This window comes from Coptis chinensis, chromosome 7 (assembly GCF_015680905.1).
Source record: "Coptis chinensis isolate HL-2020 chromosome 7, ASM1568090v1, whole genome shotgun sequence".
Taxonomy (NCBI): Eukaryota; Viridiplantae; Streptophyta; class Magnoliopsida; order Ranunculales; family Ranunculaceae; genus Coptis; species Coptis chinensis.
In genome coordinates this window covers 95,888,945-95,909,789 of record NC_141462.1, presented here as the reverse complement: position 1 = coordinate 95,909,789, position 20,845 = coordinate 95,888,945, and the positions used below count along the sequence as shown (strand labels likewise).

The 20,845-nt window shown below is 34.7% G+C and overlaps 1 protein-coding gene across 1 annotated transcript; it reads left to right on the top strand.

The window, feature by feature from the left end:
- Positions 1–13,900: 13,900 nt before the first annotated feature.
- Positions 13,901–14,919, top strand: LOC147490265 (heavy metal-associated isoprenylated plant protein 47-like). Its single transcript, XM_086573016.1, has 3 exons — positions 13,901–14,135; positions 14,243–14,321; positions 14,456–14,919. The coding sequence occupies exons 1-3, from the start codon at positions 14,130–14,132 to the stop codon at positions 14,737–14,739; spliced, it is 369 nt and encodes a 122-aa protein (XP_086429142.1). The 5' UTR covers positions 13,901–14,129; the 3' UTR covers positions 14,740–14,919.
- Positions 14,920–20,845: the final 5,926 nt, after the last annotated feature.

Below are 20,845 nucleotides of genomic sequence, written 5' to 3'. Positions count from 1 at the left end.
ATAAGGAATCATTCCCTCCAAAGCTAGTTGTTCATTAGAAATTTGGTTTCCACCAAGAGAATCATAGGTGCACACTTTCATCTCTTTAAAGTTAAAGACATCAACAATCCAGTGACTACCATGAACTTGAAGAGGTACAATTACTCCCTTACCCTGTACTGGGTGCAGTTGATTTCTAATCCTTCCTTCAAAAGGGTCCAAATACTCTTTCACAATTTCATCTGTATGGTACAAACCATTAACCAATCTTTCCTCTGGTCTTGTAGCTCGAAAACTTGGGTCTTGTAGCTTATTCTTGAATATCTCATACTCTCTTATCATGAATTTCTACATCCACAAAGTGATGATTAAGTTTATCAAACTTAAGTAAGATTAGTGAGTAAGCTTCAACAGAAACTTAGTATTAAAGTATAGAGAACTCACAGCAAAGTAAACATCCTCCATAATAGTATACACTTCATCTTATGGAATGGCATGTTCTTTACAGTGCTGCTTATACCACCTTATCAATAGCTTGACATATAAGCTGAGAACCTATAAAAGAATCAAATATGAATTAGTAACAATTAACTTTCTGTAGTAGTTTACTTTGCACATTAATACCAAGTTGCTGATAGTTTTAAAGCAAATTACTAATGGTAGATTCATTACCTCACCATCCACCCATTATCTTCCATGTAACGAATGAAAATTATGCACTGAAATAACTTGATTATACCTAAAAACTCTCATATATGGAGAGCTCTCATTGATCCTTCTTCCCATCTGCACTTTCTCCAGTAATAATTGACAACATTTACCTCACCTGTGGTAGTTGTTTTCTTGTAAAAGGTTGATGACAGAGCAACCTTGATTAATGAGTCACAGTCATTTCCCAGTTTTTTCTCCCTCCTCCTTCTTCTACGACCACTCTCTGCACTTTTCTTATCCATTTCCTTCTCCATCTAAGTGTGAATGAGTACCACATTAGGATCCTCCACATCACCAGCATCATGCTAACCCACAGTGTTCTGGTCATCATCTATAGCTGCCACATCATGTTCAGTGCTTACTCCTTCTGATGGTGATAGGGCTGGCAATACAGTTATGTCAGGGAGCTCTGCACTTCCAGCCAATAGAGAAACAAAACTGAATTTTTCCATTTCTCTATTCAGGATTGCTTCCCCATCAAGATCACCAGGAGGAAGGACTAAAACTAAAGCCAAAGGATATGATTCCCCATCAAGATCCCCAGGAGGAAGGACAAAAGTAGAAGACAAAGGAGAGTAAAAGGGAACATGATCAAGCATTGAAGATTTAGCATAAGATACTATAGCAGTCTGTACCCCCACCAGGTCCTCCTCCAGCTCCACACTATGTTTTTGGTATGTCCCCTTGGGTATGATGATAAACGAAAAAATGATAATTTACCTACGAAATGAATGATAAAACTCAAAACGTAAGTAAACTAAAACTTGTTACGAGTCTATATTATCAAAGATTTCTACTCTCAATCCTATGAGATATAGTGGAGTAGATGATTCGTTCCACTCCTAGTCCTTCCGCATGCTGTGTTCTCTACGTATAAGTAAACTACTCTAAAGTCTAATGAGAGATTTACGAAATGGAAACTAGACTACGATGCAACTACCCACAAGATGCAACTAGTCGACTATTAGAAAAACTATGGGAATGCTACGTTGATTCTATGATAAGGAGTTAGAGGGGGAATTGATTCCACCTTAACTCAACTTAACTTGCTAACGATGAATCGTCGTAATCTGAATTGAACTGCTACGCAGAACAATTGGTTCTTCCTAATCCCTAATTACACATGGCATTTCTACTAATTCATAACTAGCATGTGAACGATTAAACCCATTCTCATGGTGAACTAATCGTTTCTAGAGTGGAATAGAAATTACGACTATCCTATGCTAACACAAATCAAGCTTTCATCAAGGCTTCTCAACCCCCTTCTAATGGAGGTTTAGCCGAGAATCATTACGTAATCATTTCCGATTAAATTAAAACTAAACATACTATAAAGAATTGAAATTTACTAATCTAATTTAAACAATCATTAAATTCTAATTAATAACTAAGAATTGAATAACAAGTAATAAATGAAATTAGATCTAACAATTGTAAATGACAAGAAGCGAAATTGACAAACTAGCTATTTATTGAATCAAACTAATTAAGAATAATGATTCTAAGAGTTTAATCCAAAACAAGAATTGGATTTGAAACTAAACTTAATTAAAAACAATTAAATCTAGATCTAGAAGCTATTCTAATGGCTACTTTCTATTCTAAGCTACCTTTATTTTCTAACCTAACTATCTACCCTTAACAAAGAGTCAAGCTCTTGTTTTTATACTTTCAGATCCAAAAATCGTGCATGGGCTTAGAGCCATGTTTTGGGCCAGAGAATCAGGCCCAAAACCCAATTCTTTCAGTCCAAAAAGGCCTCTTCAGCTACAGTTGGCTTCAACAGACTTTTCGTCCAATTATGCTCCTCTGATTGGGTCAAGGGTTAGACCATTGGAAAGCTCTTTTCGAGCCGGTCGTTTTGACATAAGGTAGGCCCAATTCCGAGATCTGAGTCCAAAGATACGGCCTTGAAATTCTCTAGCGACTTTGTGTCTTTGTTTACGCCAGCGTCGACTTTTCAGCTTTTGACCAGGGCTTTAGAAAGGCTTTGTCTTCTTGAATCTTGGCCTTTAATCACAGAACTCCTTAGTAACCGACCTTTGCTCCTTTATCTCGCTAAAGTGGCACATTTCTGCACATAATGAACTTTGAAGCCTGAAATGCATAAAAACACGTAATCAGTGTTAACTCTTAATTATTACTCACATAATTGGTCTAAAAGTATGACTGTTACAGGGTTAAAACTACAATTTTGGGCTCTTATCATATGACCTCACTAATCTCTTGCAAAGCACTTGCAGCAATTGACTCGAAATCATTTTGCCCTCTTTGTTTCTGTGCAACATCTTCATCTTCATCTGACTTAGCCTGAATCAACTTCCTTCTTTGTTTGGGTGTCTCAGCTTCCTTAAGATTCAGCTCCCTTTCTCTTGTTCTCTCATTGATTTGATATTTTTTCTTCAAGTTTTGCCTCTCACTAGCCTTTATAGCCTCATTTTTGCTGGCCTTTGATGGCTGAACTCGAGTACCACAAACTTTGACCACTTTCCTTTTCTTTCTTTCAATCTGAGCAGGTATTGAAGTATCTCCCACAACTTCGAGGCTTTGATCCTTGTCCAATGCTATTTTTCTTTTAGATGAGGAACTAGGAGAAACCTCAAAGGTAACTTTCTTAGAAGCAGATGAACTCCCTTTCTTAGGTTTTGAGTGAACCTTTTTCTGGGAAGACTTCGGTAGACTTCTTCTGGGAAGACCTTGTTGGTGTTTTCAGTTTAGCATCAGCACCTACATTGCTTGGCTTTCTTGGGCTTGAGCTTCTAGTTGTAGCTCCTTTCATAACCTTAACCTCTAAACTTTTGCTCCTTGTTCTGCCCCTTGTTCCAGGCCCTTTCATAACCTCAACCTCTGAACTTTCTATACCACCTTTCATCCCACCATGAGCAATCTCTTGAATTATTGTTTCCATGCCAGTCCTTATTTCACTCTGGAGTATATCCCCAACAACCCTAACCTCCTTACTGACCTGTTTTAGATTAATCAGAGCACATAACAAAGAATATAAGTAAGATCCCACTTCACTATTTATAAACCACTACAGATGAATTGTAGTGGCTGACATATCATGTCTAACAATAGCTCACTCATGATACATTAACATATTACTGCCTCATATATGAAACAATGCTACAACATGCAGTTCCATAACAACACATTATTAGTGCTTCATATAACAACATGGATCCACACAACATTTGCAATTCCAATTCAAGAATGTACCCATATCATATTACAACTTTCAATAAAATTTTAAGATTATATGAGTACTTCAAATGTCAAATACTGGTTACCCATATATTATCATAGGTACCCTATTATTATTCTGGGATCAACATGCAAGATCCCACTTCACTTTTTGTAAACCACTACAAATACATTGTAGTGGCTTACATATCATGTCTTACAATAGCTCACTCATAGTACATTAACATATTACTGCCTCATATATGAAACAATGTTGCAACATGCAGTTCCATAACAACACATTATCAGTGCTTCATATAACAACATGAGTCCTAACAACATTTGCAATTCCAATTCAAGACTATATAATAGGGTACCCATATCATATTACAACTTTCTATAACATTTTAAGATTATATGAGTACTTCAAATGTCAAAAACTGGTTACCCATATATTTTCATGGGTACATGTAACACCCTCATTTTATTAAATGTCCAAAATTAATTATTTTACAAAATAATAATAATAATAGTAATATAATATTGACTAAGTCTTAAGTTAAGTGGAGTGAATATGTATGCTTGACTTTTGGGAAAAAAAGAGGGAAAATAATTTGTTTGGTTTGAAAAGGATTTAATAGGAAAGTTTTTAAGTTTTAAAATAACGTGTAGAGATTGTATTAATAAGGAAACAAGGAGAGAATAATTCCAAAATTTATGGGAGAAAATATGGAAAGTTTCTTAAAGTAAAATATGGTAGAATTCTTTAGAATGGGATGCTTTTTCAAAAATGGAGGTTTTTAAGAAAAAAACTAATTTTTCATTAGAACTAGACAAGTTAAAACAAAGAAGAATGGTGCACGGATCATGCGTATTCTAGCTGGCGTGGAATCATTTTTCTTTCATATTCTAGATACGTTTTCGCGATACAGGTGAGTAGTTATTTTGTTATTTTTCATCGAACCTATAGTTTAGTTTTACGTGTATACATAGATATTTGTCTGTCCAATGTTTTCGTCCATTGTTACTGCTCATTCTCTTGTTATTTTCGATGTCGTGTCGTATTATTAAATTAAACTCTATTGAATATCAGAAATTGAAATTGAACTTTTGAAGAAGCTTGATTGGGCCCGTTAATGGTGGCGCAAGCCCAGGAGACAGAAATCGTCCTCATAGTTTTACTTTTTTTTGTTGTGGTTTTAAATTCCTATTGTTGTATATATTGATTGTGGATTGTGGATTGTGGATTGTTGGTTTGATGTTTTGGTGATGTCGGGGGACTATTAGAGCTTGAAAGGGCGTTAATGGCGGCTCAGAGAAATTGCCAGTAAAATGAATGTGAACTGTTATTGTTGTTTTTGTGTTGATTTGAGATTGGGGGTAGAAAGGGGTTGAGGTTTGGTTATTGTTGTTTGAATGGGTGCCGGAAAGGGGCTGTCAAAGCTCGAAGAAACCGTTAATGGCGGTCGGATCCATAATTTGGGGAGTGATTTCAAAACTGGAAATTGGGAGTTTCTTTGTTAATTAATGTTGTGGGATTTTTCACCTTCACCAATTTCGGTGGGTTTGTATAGGGTGGTGTGTGGAGGTTTGTGGTGGCTGGGAAACTAGCTGCTGGCGCTGGGAAGGAGATGACAGAGAGAGAGATCCAGTGCTCCCCATCTCACCAATGCAAGTCTATTTCGGTTGGGCTTTGGGCCAAAAATTTATTTTTGTTTTGGGCTGGTTTCTATATTAGTTGTTGGGCCAGATTTTATTATTTAGTTTTGGGCCAGTTCAGTTTAAGTTTTTGGGCCAGTTTCATTTCTTTTGTTTGGGCCAGTTCTATTTTTGTTTGGACCGGTCCATATGACTTAAAAATGGGTCCAATTGGGTCTTTAAATGTTTGGACTTTCGGGTTTTGGTTTTGGGCTTTGATTGTGAACTTTTGACTGTGGAATTGTGCTACATTTTATATTGTAAATTGTATGGACAAGTCCAATGATAGAATATTGCGAAAGCCTGTATAATTGGTCAGTCATTATCTAAGAAAGATTTGACGTTGATGTTGTGTATTTTTGACACGTGTCGAGATAGAAATTTTAGGAGATATAATATTCCTAAAACGCTATAAAAATGTTATGCGATACGTTTGAAGCAATTATGACATTATATAATATGTTGGAATATATATATTAAATGCAATAGTTTTGGAGAAATAAATGTATAAATGCTCCATTATTTTATCTGTGAGATGCTACTAGGAGGTAGTAGAGTATTTGTGGATATTTTCCACGGGATTGTGGCGTAGTGCAATAATATATTGGCACGTGAAAGAATGAAAGTGGTTATGAGATATATTGAGATATTTCTAAATATTGTGGCTTAGTGCAATAAGGTATTTGACCTGTATGTGATATAGTGGAATGATTATGAGATATAAATGTATGACACCTGAATAAATTACGTAACGAAAATCCTAGAACCTAGCTACCACAACTCATGTGATTTGGCTCTTGTGATCGGCGTATGTGATATGATTGGCCCTTCTGGCGTTTCAGTGAATCTGAATGGCCCTTCTGGCGTAAGTAATTTGATTGGCCCTTCTAGCGTTTCAATGAATCTGAATGACCCTTCTAGCGTAGCCGAATAGTGGCAGTACTCACATAATGGCTTTTCGTTATGAGGTTACCCCACGTCGATATCCCGCTTAGGGTAGCTACGATTAGTGGTTTATTATGTGAGGGAGGCATGTGGATATACATGTTAAGGCGGGTAGCGATTGTGGGTAGCCAAGAAAACTAGGTAAGACATAGATCTGACGTGATTTTAGGGACACGCAAAGAAAACCTTAAATAATATAATTATGGTAATATGTTGGTTAATGATATATCTTTAAATATATAATTGTATATGATTTTGCAGAAGGGTGGGTCAAACTAATTACTTGCAGAGACGACCCACTCAGTAATTGAGCATGAAATCACGGTAAGTATAGAATATGCTTGGCTGGTTAGTAGTTTAGTTAGAACCTAAGGCGCCTTGGTGGAGGAACTAAATGCCTTTGTATTATTGTTGGGAAGCTAAGGCGCCTCAGTGGAGGAACTATCTGCCTTAATTATTGTACTTAAGGATGTTGTATTATTCGTTGGAGGTTAAGGCGCTTCGGTGGAGGAACTAACTGCCTTATTTAGTGTGTAAATATATGTATAAGTATATATTATATTTTAGGGCTACTCACACCAGCATTGTTTATAATGCTGACCCGATTTGCATGTTTGCTTATCGGGTGTGTTCATTAAATGAACATAGTTGATAAGTCTTGATAGGTTTAGTGTTAAAGAAGGTTGGTTGCTGCTTGTGGTTTGCATTAGCATCGCATTCAGGAGATGTTTGTTTTCCCTTAAGGTGTAATAGATTTTAGTTGAGACAAATGTAATTTGTATTTTCAGTTGTAATGATAATTAAAGAGTTGTTGAAAGGAGATTTGTAAGTTAATCAGATTTGTGAATTTTTGAAATGAATAGGACTTTTGTTTATCTTAAATTTTTATTGGTTTTTAATTATCCGCATATTTAAACTATTTATGGGTTTTTGGAAGTTGAGAGTACATCACACCTCGAAAATCGAAGAGTCGGGAACAAATATTGTTTTCAGATTCATGAAAATTGGGTGTGTGATTCTATTATCATTCTAGGTTCAACATGCAAGATCCCACTTCACTATTTATACATAGTAGTTGCTGACTTATCTTGTTTAACAATAGCTCATTCATGGTACCATAACATATTACTGCCTCATATATGAAACAATGCTGCAACATGTAGTTCCATAACAACACATTATCAGTGCTTCATATAACAACATGGGTCCTAACAACATTTGCAATTCCATTATCATATTACAACTTCTATAACATTATAAGATTATATGAGTACTTCAAATGTCAAAAACTAGTTATCCATATATTATCATGGGTACCCTATTATCATTCTAGGATACAACATGCAACATTGTTGAACACAGTAAAGAAAACAAGTTACTTACAAGACCTTTAATTACTTTTGTCTGTCTTTGAAAATGTTCCTCATTATTGTATGTCCCTGAAACTGCTGCACCACTTTGCATGGGCTGTTGCCCCAAAGCATTCTTTAGCACTTCTTCATTCAGTTCTCCTTGAAAAGATCTAGACTTTCCAACACCAATCGCGCTTCCCCCAAAAGAGGTCTTTTTTTCTTATAAGTATGTAGATGTATGTTTCTGGAAGGTAAGTTTACCCAATCTAGTATTCTGGGGAATCTACCATCAACTTGTCTCCGAGCCCCAAGAGATGGGATGTGAAGATATACCCAAATAACAAAACAAATTAAACAACCATAAACTGCGAAAGAATCCTTTCCAACACTCACCAGGTTAGACATGTCTTCCAAAGACTCTTCCAACATTTCAAACAGAGGTGTGCCCCAACGAAAGCTGCCAAATGCATTTAAATTCTCAGCCAGATCAATATACCTCCCATCAACCTGTCCTAGCAGATCCCCGGAAGCACAACCCCCTGATATATACAACCTAGTCGGCCTAAACACATCATTAAGACTTTCTTCACCAACACTTGATTTTGCCAAGTTTCTAGCTTCTAATATTTATGTTTGAAAACCGTGGTTCCTTTAAAAACCTTGCGAAATTGGGATGAGATCTTGATGTCTGCCGTGTAGAATGAATTAAACCGGCTTCACACTAAGACCCATTATAAGAGCAACATCACTTTTTTAAACACCAAATCCTTCTTACCGATTCGATAGCAAAGTTTACCTACTTGGTGTCCCAAAACGACATACACACTAAGCGTAGTAGTGGTGTGCATTCTCTAGTTAATGCTTAAAACTTCCCAAAGCAAGACTTCTCAAAATCTTCCCTCTCTTGATGAGTGAATGTTTTGAACAATTTATGCATTTTATCGGTGACATCTGAATAGTCAAATTAAACTTTCTCATTTTGAAAGATTGGAAATGGTCTGAAAATTAGGGATTCGAGGTATTCAATTTGGTTTTTGGTCGAAAATGAACACTGAACCGTCCCCTTATACCCTCAAACATATTACTACCGACCGCGTGCAGTTAAAAGGTTAAAAACCATCATTTCTTCAATAGTTCGGGCTAATAATTAATGCTATCGTTATCGTTCTTAATACGCATTGGCAAAGATTTTTCCCCACCCAAAGTAGATTTTCATCTCACCAAATTTATCTTAGTACGGACATATTGTAATGTACTACCTATCAACAACTTCGAGTGCGGTCATTTTACAAAGGGTGGGACTTCCTAACATTTTGGCTATTTGTATAAAAAAACTTTTTAAATATTGAACTACGGGACAAGCTTGTAATTGAGTTGGAGTCTTAACAATGGTGAAATATGGCCTTTGAGATGCTAGTTACTACTTCTCAACTTCAAGTTATGTGATTAAATGCTACACTTTTGTTTTACTTGATATTGAATAAAGGGTTGAATAAACTTATCAAAGTTAACTTTTGTTTAACTTGTTATTGGATAATACTATTTTGTACATAAGTTATAGGTGTATATTAAAGCCAACCTGATAGTCTTAATTGTGTTCTTGTATATTTTGTAAATGCTAAATGCATTTTTTCTTTTTTCTTAAAACATATTTATTTCTATTAGGGTCTCATTATCTCCTTATAAACAACAACAGTGATATAAGGGTACCCCTGATATAATCACAAACAAAACATATGAACATTAATTGATTCTTTGTCGACACTCCAAAGCCTGATGAACGCCGCGTTTCACAAACAACAAAATACCATTACATCAATTCAAGCCCAAACCTATACAGTGAAACATACTTCCAAAACTCCATAAGGTGATATGTGAAGTGGAAGTGGGATTTCAAAAGAAACCCAAGTTGCTGACGGTACATGTAATTTAAGTATCGCTTATGGTGACATACACAGAGTCTTCATTGCTAAAACCTGGCGGAACCGCGACTGAAAAGGCAATCCAAGCTCACCACAATGACTGCTCAGTTGTCTTTTTCTGCTTTTGAATCATGCCTTGAATCATATTCAAGTAGTCAAATTTTTTATGGATCTAGAAAGGGACTTGTTCATCAAATACATCATACAAAAACTCAATTTCATGCACTTGGACAAACCTTCCACAAGACACATGAATCCTTCTAAGAAAATATACACATCAAACACTCTCAATTTCACCTCACCTGTTACATACTTCTTCACTCAATGCAAAAAGAACAAAATCAACATGGAAATAGTAAACATATATAACTATGGAAACCTTAAAAAAACTCTATACACTACTATGTAAAAGCAAACCCAAGTTCTTGTGGTACATGTAAGTGTAAACATGGTGGCATCCATGAGTCTTCATTGCTAAAACTCAAAAAACCCTTTTGAAAAGGCAATCCAAACTCACCACAATGACTTCTCAGTTGTTTTCTTTTGCTTTTGAATCATGCCTTGAATCATATTCAAGTAGTCAATTTTTTCATAGATCTAGAAAGGGACTTGTTCATCAAGTACATCATACAAAACTTTCAATTTCATCTGTTGGGACAAACCTTCCACAAACACATGAATCCTTCTAAGAAAATATACACATCAAACACTCTCAATTTCACCTCACATGTTACATACTTCTTCCTCCATGCAAAAAGAATAAAATCAACATGTAAATAGTAAACACAACTATGGAAACCTTAAAAAACTCTATATACACTACTACATAAAACAAACCCAAGTTCTTGGCGGTACATGTAAGTGTAAACATGGTGGCATCCATAGAGTCTTCTTTGCTAAAACTGGCGGGCTATTTGAAAAGGCAATCAAGCTCCCACAATAATTTGCTCGCTTGTTTTCTTACGCTTTTGAATCATGCCTTGAATCATATTCAAGTAGTCAATTTTCATGGATCTAAAAGGGACTTGTTCATCAAGTACATCATACAAAACTCAATTTCATGCTTGGACAAACCTTCCACAAGACACATGAATCCTTCTAAGAAAATATACACATCAAACACTCTCAATTTCACCTCACCTATTACATACTTCTTCACTCCATGCAAAAAGAACAAAATCAATATGGAAATAGTAAACACAACTATGAAAACCTTAAAAAAACTATATACACTACTACGTAAAAACAAACCCAAGTTGTTGGCCCGGTATGTAAGTGTAAACATGGTGGCATCCAAAGAGTCTTCATTGCTAAAACCTGGCGGAACCACAATGACTGCTCAACTATCTTCTTCTGCTTTTGAATCATATTCAAGTAGTCAATTTTTTCATCGATCTAGAAAGAGACTTGTTCATCAAGTACATCACACAAAAACTCAATTTCATGCGCTTGGACAAATCTTTCACAAGACACATGAATCCTTCTAAGGAAATATACACATCAAATACTCTTAATTTCACCTCACATGTTACATACTTCTTCACTCCATGCAACAAGAACAAAATCAACATGGAAATAGTAAACACAACTATGGAAACCTTAAAAAACTCTATACACTACTCCGTAGTAACAAACCCTAGGCGACCTAGAAAGAAACCAACACCAGACAACAAACCAAAATTCAACATTTTAATGAAATTGCAAAGTTTATTTATAAACAAAAACTAATTCGGATCACTTGATGTTTGTGAAATGGATTTAGGTGAAAATGATGAAAATAACAGAAAATAGACTTTTGATTTGAAGATAGAAAATCCGTTTGAGCAAATCATATCTCTGTTAAAGAGTTAGTCTCGATTTTTAATCAATCGTAAAAGCATTGATTGGGGTTTATCATTTAACTTCACTTTTCAATAAAATTGCAAAAGTTTATTTTATAAACAAAACTAATTAGATCCATTGAATTTGTGAAAAGTGAATTTAGGTTAGAAAATGATGAAAATAAAAAGAAAATTGACTTTGATTTTAGGAGATAGAAAATCCGTTTGAAGCTGAATCATATCTCCGTTAAAAGAGTTAGTCTCGATTTTTGATCCCCTAATAACGACTTTTCATCTCTGAGGAGGTGTTATTAGCTACGATGAAATCGATTCAAAACCCCATCTCTCTCGGGTGAACTTTTCAGTTCCCTAATCGTTATAATTATCCGAAACACCTTCCCTTGAGGATATAATCCTCATTAGGGTGGCGTTTACGCTCGAGATCATAGAACTAAATTGTTATTCTAACACATGAAAATAAAACTGAATTAAAAACATTTTAATTAAAATTGTAAATTAAATTCTTCATTATACTAGGAAAGCGATAAACTTCTCTATCTTTCCCTCGATGGAATGCTAACCATTCCATCCTAAAAATCGAAAACCGACCCTATTTATAGTTTTTAGGCGGTCTAGATTCAATCCATCTAATCTAAATCTTCGGTTCTGAAATAAAATAAAATATCCTAGAGAATATTCTAGAAATATTCTCTAGAATAGTAATGGGCTTGGACTAAATAGTAACATGCTTTGGCTTTATCTTCATATTCCAAACTGTATGACCATTTTTTGGAAGCTAGATACCGTTAGTAAGAGTTTTTACGGTCTTGATCATTTTAGTTGGTGAATGCATGAATCGAGTTAGGAGACGGAAGATATCGACATTTGAAGTTTTCTCCTGACTTTTGGGCTGATTTACGTCAGTTTGACCAAAATCTCTTCTTTAGCTGGCTTAGGGACTCAAGTTTGGATTCTTCAACTTGTTTCATGGTTCTCTACGAGTCTATATGAGCTTTGTTGGCGTTTGGAGTTTTAAATGAGCCGATCATCAAGATTTCAAGTCCAAGCTTTATTCGGCCGAAAATATTTCATGCTAAACGCGGGTTTCCGTGTGTATTTTATGGTTGTCCGTTAAAACCGCGAAACATGAAAATACAATTAATTTACATTTATTAAACACATAATTGACCCAAATGTAATGTCTCTACGGGTTTAAAACACAATTTTGGATACTTATCAACTACTAAAGACCATAACAATCGGTAAAAATCTTTATCTAGCAACTTGAACCTTGCGACAGAAGGACAATATAATATGTCAAATGTCAACTTTGCTAAGTAACATCTAATATACAATATATGAATTTGATAAAATTAATTAATACCTTTTTAAATCTCCAAATCCATTAAATAAAATGCATAACTACTACAAACTATGTGATAATCAAATAATAAAATTTCAAAAGAATTAAGCAAGTTTAGACTACTCACCGGAATTAATCGAAAATTGAAAACGTTAGTTTACGTTACAAACTTGAAATTAATTCGAAAAGGCAAACCGACATTAAGATAGTCTTTCTCCTTTGAAACCTTCTCTTTACCACTCTCAAGGCAGTAACACTTTATCTCTCTCTTTTCATTCTTTACGTCTCTTTTTGTTTTTCTTAACCTTTTTTTTTTTTTTTTTTTTTTTTTAACCCTTAAAAATATCCAAGAGGGAGCAAAAGAGGGTTCGGTTGTAACTAAACCCTTTTTCTCTCTCTCCACGTTTTCTCTCTTTTATTTTATCTTTATCTTTTTTTTCTTATTATTATTACTTAACTATATATTTTAATTTAAAAAGGAGAATAAAAAATAGGGGTGTTATATCTTCCCTATCTAGAATAACATAAATTTATGTACACACTTGAATGCAAAATACATCCACAAGTATAATGCATCATGGTAGGCTAGAAATTAAACTGCGTAGTTAGTTGGTCTTTTTGTAGAAAGGACAGCACTTCAAACTTTTATGACTAATTAAGGTCTTAAGGTCTTTTTTTTTTCTTTTAGGTCTTTTTTGTTTGATGATTAAAGTCTTTGACATCATCATCTTGTTTGATCTTTGGGTCAAGTACCCAAGTCCAACATGAGGATGGACGAAGCTGTCTTGATCCTTCTTTATGAGATAGTCCCTAAATAAAAAACAAGTTAACATGACCGTAGTCTTTCTCTATTGGACCCTAGCCTTAAATCTTGATGATCAATTTCTTTTATGATTAAGGTCATTTTTTGGGTCTTTTTCTTTTATGACTAAGGTTTTGTTTGATCTTTCTATTACCCAAGTCCAACACGAGGAAGCTGCCTTGAACCATCTTTATGAGACCTATAAATATGAGTATTATAGATCTTCTAGACTCTGAGTCCAAACTACTAGAAGAGGTTGACTCAAACTACTAGAAGAGGTTTTATGTACAAATATAGTGCAACGAGCTAGAGCAGAATTCAGTTCGTTGCAGTGCCTTGATCGACTCGACAATGAAGGTAGGGATTTGTTGCAACATGTATGGAATATTATGTGAAAGTAGTGTACTCGATCCGAATTCTGTTTAATTATCTAACTTGGTGCATAATTCGTTTAAATGTTGCAGCAAAAGGTGGTGATCAAATTTGCAATGAATGGTCCTAAAAGCAGGACAAAGGCCATGAAAATTGCTGTTAGTATACCAGGTACTCAACTTATTTCTTGTTAGTTGTTCAAATAACACGACCATGAATATGTATGTAGGAATCACCTTCACGTTCACACACTACACGAACGTAGTCTTATCACTTCCGTAGTTGTCATCGTACATGCTTTGCAGGTGTCATATCGGCAGAGTTACAAGGTTCTGATAAGAACGAAATTGTGGTAATTGGAGAGGGAATCGATTCAACAATTCTTACAATGTCAATAAGAAAAAAAATTTGTTGTACTGAACTTGTTAGCGTGACCCCGATTCCCGAGAAGAATGTAGAAAAGAACAAACCACCGACGAGTGACGACAAGGTGCAGCCAATGGTTTGGAATAGTTACTCCCACGGCACGCCTGACATTTATTGGACTGAAGTTCGCGACCACAATCAAGACTTTTGTAGCATCATGTAGCTAGCGAACCATGTCTTTTGCAAGGATAAAAAATTTGAATTGATCGGGTTGTGCAATGTTCATATAGCTTGATATATTTATGTGATTTTTTTTTTTAATGAGGAAGAACTGCTGTATAAAAAGTACTATATATCATAATACAAAATATCGCGATATGGGTATTTATCGATATTGATTTCAGATATGTATGGAGTGGATATATCTCTCTTTTGGAGATATTTGGCATTGTTTTACATACAAATATCGTAGATATATCCAAAATATCGACAAATATCGTGGATATTGTGGATATTTCTTGATATATCATAATACATTATTTATATTTATTTGAAATATAATGGTAAATATTAAATAAAATTGTGATATACACAAAATATCGCCAAATATCACAAATATCATCGAAATATCGCTGATATTTGCAGTCGTATATATCTCTGAACATATCGTGATATTTATATATCTTTCTATGAAATCTGGATAGATATCCCCAAATATCGCGATATATTGGGATATTTTGTACCATGATATATATGATGTAGATGTTGAAGTTGTTACGGTCAGTGTCAAGAGCGTTCGCCCCTAGTTCGAGTCCGAGCCCATAGTCGTGTTTTGTGTGTGTAATTAGGAGTCCATTAATTATTATTTGCCACGTGTCTGTTTTCTATTGGTTTGCTTTGTTGTCAGGGTTAGTATAAATAAGGGCTTATAGTTAGGGTTTTAGGGAATTGTTTTAGTTGTGTTTATGTGTGTTATGAATTATTAAGTGATTATCAATAAATGTGAGATGTTTATGGTTTTATAAAGTGTAGATTTTGATTAAGTGTTATTTCTGCCACTTCAATCTATATTATTTGGTATCGGAGCGTGTTGATTTTTGGGAGATTGGTGCAAAAACACTATTCGCAGTCTTGTTCACCGAACACTGTTCATCCGGTTACTGATGAAGAATTCATGGAGAACTCATAGATTCATATTAACCCCTACAGTACGAGTTGCTTGATTAGAAGAGTGGAGAGAAGCCTTGATGCAAAACATGTTTAATCGATTAGAAGAAGCGACTAGTCAACTTAGGGAGGCTATGGTGGAGCTTTTGCAGCCCAAACCACTTATCGTTGGTGGAGCTTCTATATCCCAACGTAAAACACCGATTGTTGTCGATGACAACAAAGAGAAGGAAAGAATTTATGAAGTCGTTGTGTCAAGTCTTAAGCGTGATAACAAACGAAATTAGCAAGTTCATCACCTTCCTTTGCAACAAAGACGTCCTACTGACCATATCTATGAAGGTATTGTTCCTCCGATTCGACAAGCACAAAGTGGTGGTTATATTGATCATTTTCTAACCAATTTTGAGAAGGTTTTGCTTTCGCGCAACCACAAAGCACTTCAACACATACTTCGTGATTTTCAGTATCCATTGTGTTTCAAGAAAGGAGTACTAGCAACATTGTGGTGCCATGTTATTCGTTTGAGCCGATATTTGGGCAAAATTCGAGGTCGAATTTCTCAGAACCATGGGAGGGTGACGTATACAAGTTTAAAGCTTGGAGAGTTTTTGCATATTGGTGAGTTTTTCATGTCAACAAGTTTGTGGACAAGCTTCTTCAACTTGGAGAGAATGATATAGGACACACATAAAACTTAGAGAATAATGCAAATGTATTGAACTAACCTAAAAAATAATTAACGGAAAATCGGAAATTGGATGTAAATACATTGAACTAATTAAACTCAAATGATAATTAACTTGAAATAGGAAAGTTAATGTAAATGTATTGATCTAACCTCATAGAGTTATTAACGCGCAATCCAAAACTAAGTGCAAATTCATGGAACTAATCTCAAAGAATAATTAACAAAAATTGAAAAATCGGAAATCAGAAACTGGATGTAATTGCATTTAAGTAACATAAAAGATGAATTAATAGAAAATCAAAAACTGGGTACAAATGCAATGAATTGATCTCAAAAATATTTAACGGAAAATCGAAATTAAATGCTAATGCATTGAACAAATCTCAAAACATCGTTGTTTTATGTGTAGTGGAAATGTCTCGACAAGTATATGATTGGTAATGACTTGATATTCAAGTATATTCAATATGAATTTAAGTCTCATTGGGCATTCTCACAATTTTTTATCAAACTTCTATTATTAAAACAACAAAAAACTTCGAAGGATTTTTATAAAAGTTATTATTATTATTATTATTATTATTTTCTGGAGTGTGGTTTTCATGTTGTAAGAAATTTGGATGAGTAACCAATGTAATATTCATATCTCATAAATAGATCTATATACATAGTTCAAATATTTTTAGAATAATTTAATATAACGGCACCCGTTAAGTAGGGCCGGGTTTGAAAGCTAGTTGATTTATCTGTTTTAGTTGTTTCTTAAATTAAAAAGTCTCTTTAGTTTTATCTGTTTTAGTTGTTTCTTAAATTAAACAGTCTTTAGTTTTTTTTTAGGTGAAGAGGGGAAAAGACAGGGGTTTTTTACTTGGGTGGTGATTTTGTTGGAGTAGGACTCTTTAGTTTAGACTTTAGAGTAAGTAGGACTCTTAAAAAATTGATTTATCTGTTTTTAGTTGTTTCTTAAATTAAAAAGTCTTTAGTTATTTCTTAAATTAAAAAGTCTTGTGATCACCGTTAGATTATCCCAAAAATGCTTTCTCCGAGACCGCTCGATATAACAACATAAAAAATCAAGCTACTTTATTATATGTTTTAGTTGTTTCTTAAATTAAAAAACTAATTTTAAACATGTTCTATTTAAAAAGATTGCCACTCGAGTCATTATGAGTGAATTTAGCAAAATAAAATCGTGTCAATTTATTATTTTAACCCTAATTTTATTGGGAAAAAATCAAGAGTGTTTCCACTATTTTTTTACATTTAAATTGAACTTTTGTGCATCATACATACTCAATTTCACACGGCAATATGCCCATAAAAGTGATGCACCCACAAATGCTTCAAATCCCATGAGTAGTTGTTAAGTCCCTTTATAAGAATTAAAAAAATAAATAAAAAGTCAATAGCAAACTCCTATAATCCAAGGTATATATTGCTATCAATAAAAACCTAAAGCTCAAGGGTTATATAAACACTGTTGGAGCACTATTAGGCTCTTAGTGAGAACTTGTCGCACATTTGTATACTTAGAGTGAACATTGAAGCACACCCCATCCTCGGATTAAACAAGCAAATGTTATTTTTAAGCCAATAACAATCTTCGTGGGAGAAATTTTGTGGGTCTTTTGCCTTACTTGTTTTTAATCTTGCTAAATACATAGCGAGATTAGCTTATTAATGAGCACATAATTATTATCATCAATAGTTCTGCAGATAGTCTTGCGGTAGAACATGCTTGAATCAAACAACTAAGATCCCAAATTGATATCAAATGTTTCCTGCTAAAGGACATGTTTGCAAGTCTACAATCCATTGGACTGCCAAACGAAGTGTCAACAGCCAACAACAAAAGCAATAACTAATATGAACTGCTAAAGTAACAAAAAGTTCTCAAGTTTTCTTGATTTTCTCAACATCAAAAGTTCGAAGACAGTAGCTAAATGAATTCAATGCATCTAATTAATCACGTCCATTACACAATTACTACAAAAATGCATAAGAGATCATATGTAAGATGCACTACAAATTATGCCATTATATTGAACAAACAAAGATATTTCAAATGACCAATATAGAGCCCATGGAGCTTCAAATAGGCTCAATTAAAACATGGCTATTGTAAACAAATTTATAAGTCTGCTACTCAAAGATACTACTATCTTTGGGAATAGTTCGATCCGGCCACTCAAAGATACCACTGGGAATAGGTTTGTTACTCAAATGAACTTCCAAAATTTGCTCTTAATGCCTATAATACCCAATTTGCAAACTTCAATGGGTGGGGAATCTGTTAGTTGCCAAAATATTATCGTCTTTATTTCCTTCGTTGGATAGTTCCTGCATAAATATAATAATAGTGAAAGTCATAGATCTATTAATAAGTAAAAACAAAATGGATCCTTGCTAAATTCAGCATATATGCAACCAACATGTCACAGCCCGAATTTCTAAACAATTAAAAAAATGAATATTTGAAATATAAATATCTCAAACATCACTTGGTTCAATTGTCTAAAAACCCAGGCTATGACGGGGTGGATACAACACATGTCAAAACCTAAAACCCACATCATAAACAATCTTAACCACAAATTCAATCTCCAAAATTCTCTTTATTACTTTATACAAGTCTATCTTCCATCAAAAATCATCAATATAACATTCTAATAATAACAGTCCTCAACATCGTGATTCTCATGTCATACTAAAAATGTAAACTACGTTATTACATCATTCCATAAGAATCGGACCTAAAAGAAAACTAACGGACTGCTCGGGCAAGAATCCCAAATCAAACGCCGCGGTTCCACGCCTTCCACCTATGTTCCCAAGAACACACCCACGCCAAAACAAAGCAAACATGTGTGAAATTGAATTTGCTTTGGTATGAATAGACTAAATACATATAAACATTTCAAACTTTACTTATCCAACTAACACTTTAAATCTATCATAACCTAATCATTCTCAACTTGGAAGGCGGTGGGTTCGGAATATCTCAACCGCATAGTTTCTTCCCAAGCAAAACTTCCATTTTATTAACTCATTCTAATAACTCCTTTTAATATCTAAATAATTGAATTGCACTTACCGATGTCCACCATCAGTATAAGGGTAGGACCCGCCCCCTCAAGACAAAAATGTTATTAAGTCCTACCCCTCCCGCAAAAGAAAGTTAGAACTTCTATATAACCTTTGTAGATATTATATTAGGCATTCAAAAGTAAACCCAACACACTTCGCAGACAATCAACTTAATTTCTCTTATTAATTAATCAATTACTTTTCTTATACACATATTTCACAACTTATGTACCTTAGGTCATTCCCCGCCACATTCAGGAATACCCAACCCTACATTCCCGCAAGACACTCGAGGAATACAACTAACTGCAAGGCTTAATACCTTAGTTCCTACTCAGGGTAGTCGAAAACAATCACGGTCATTCAAGGCGCATTCAATGAATATCCGTCATTCATAAGACATTCAATGAATACCCATATATAACGCTTAATCCGCCATTTATGGCGCGTTCGAATAAATGCCCACCTAATATATGGCATCATCAACAAATCGTAAAACTCAATTCTAAAACTTGTGGCGTAGAGTTCTAAAAAAGGTGGTAAATTGGTTTACGCTTTTTTGAACCTTATAAAGATATATTATTTCAAAGAACGAATGAGTATCTTGATAAATGTATTTTTGGTTTACGCGTTATTAATTAGATTGATGTCTAAGTGTCATATACGTTGCATATCATAAAATCTTGCAGAAAACACATAGTAGTTAATCTGGCATACACACGATATATATATACATGTCTTAACCTAAAGTCAAGACACTATCCCAATAACCCAAATCATAATCCGAGGTTAAAGGTCAAAATTGAGTTAACTTGTCAAAGTCAACTATAGTCAAAAGTCAACACTGGTCAAAGTCAACTCTGGTCAAAGTTAAAGTCGACCGCCAAGGGTCAACAGCAGTCAACCAACCCCAAACTCCTCTAACCCAAAAGCCCAAAGTCAAAGGCCCAAAGTCTAACTTAAAAGTCAAATTTTAAAAAAAAAAAAGAAAGATATAAGCCCACGATTTTGGCCCAAGCCCAAAATCGTTTTTGGCTACTGTTCATCTCCTTCACTCCTTCCTTCTCCAGCCACCACCGACCACCACAACGGCCACCACCGGCCACCATGACAGAAAAAAACCCAGCGGTTTTGATCCTCACTAAAAACCCAATCCACCGATACCCTCAAAACGCGATTTTGTTATACTGACAAAATCGAGGTCGACGCCATTACAACCCTTTTTAAAGCTTCAACAGCGCCATTTTCAATACTCACACACACCTAACTACCTCCAACCACCCATAACCAATCAATAACCAACCAATAATAACCAAAATAGTTCAAACAATGCAATAGGATTTCGTTCATGGCTGGGCGATTCTCTGGCCGCCATTAACAGCCA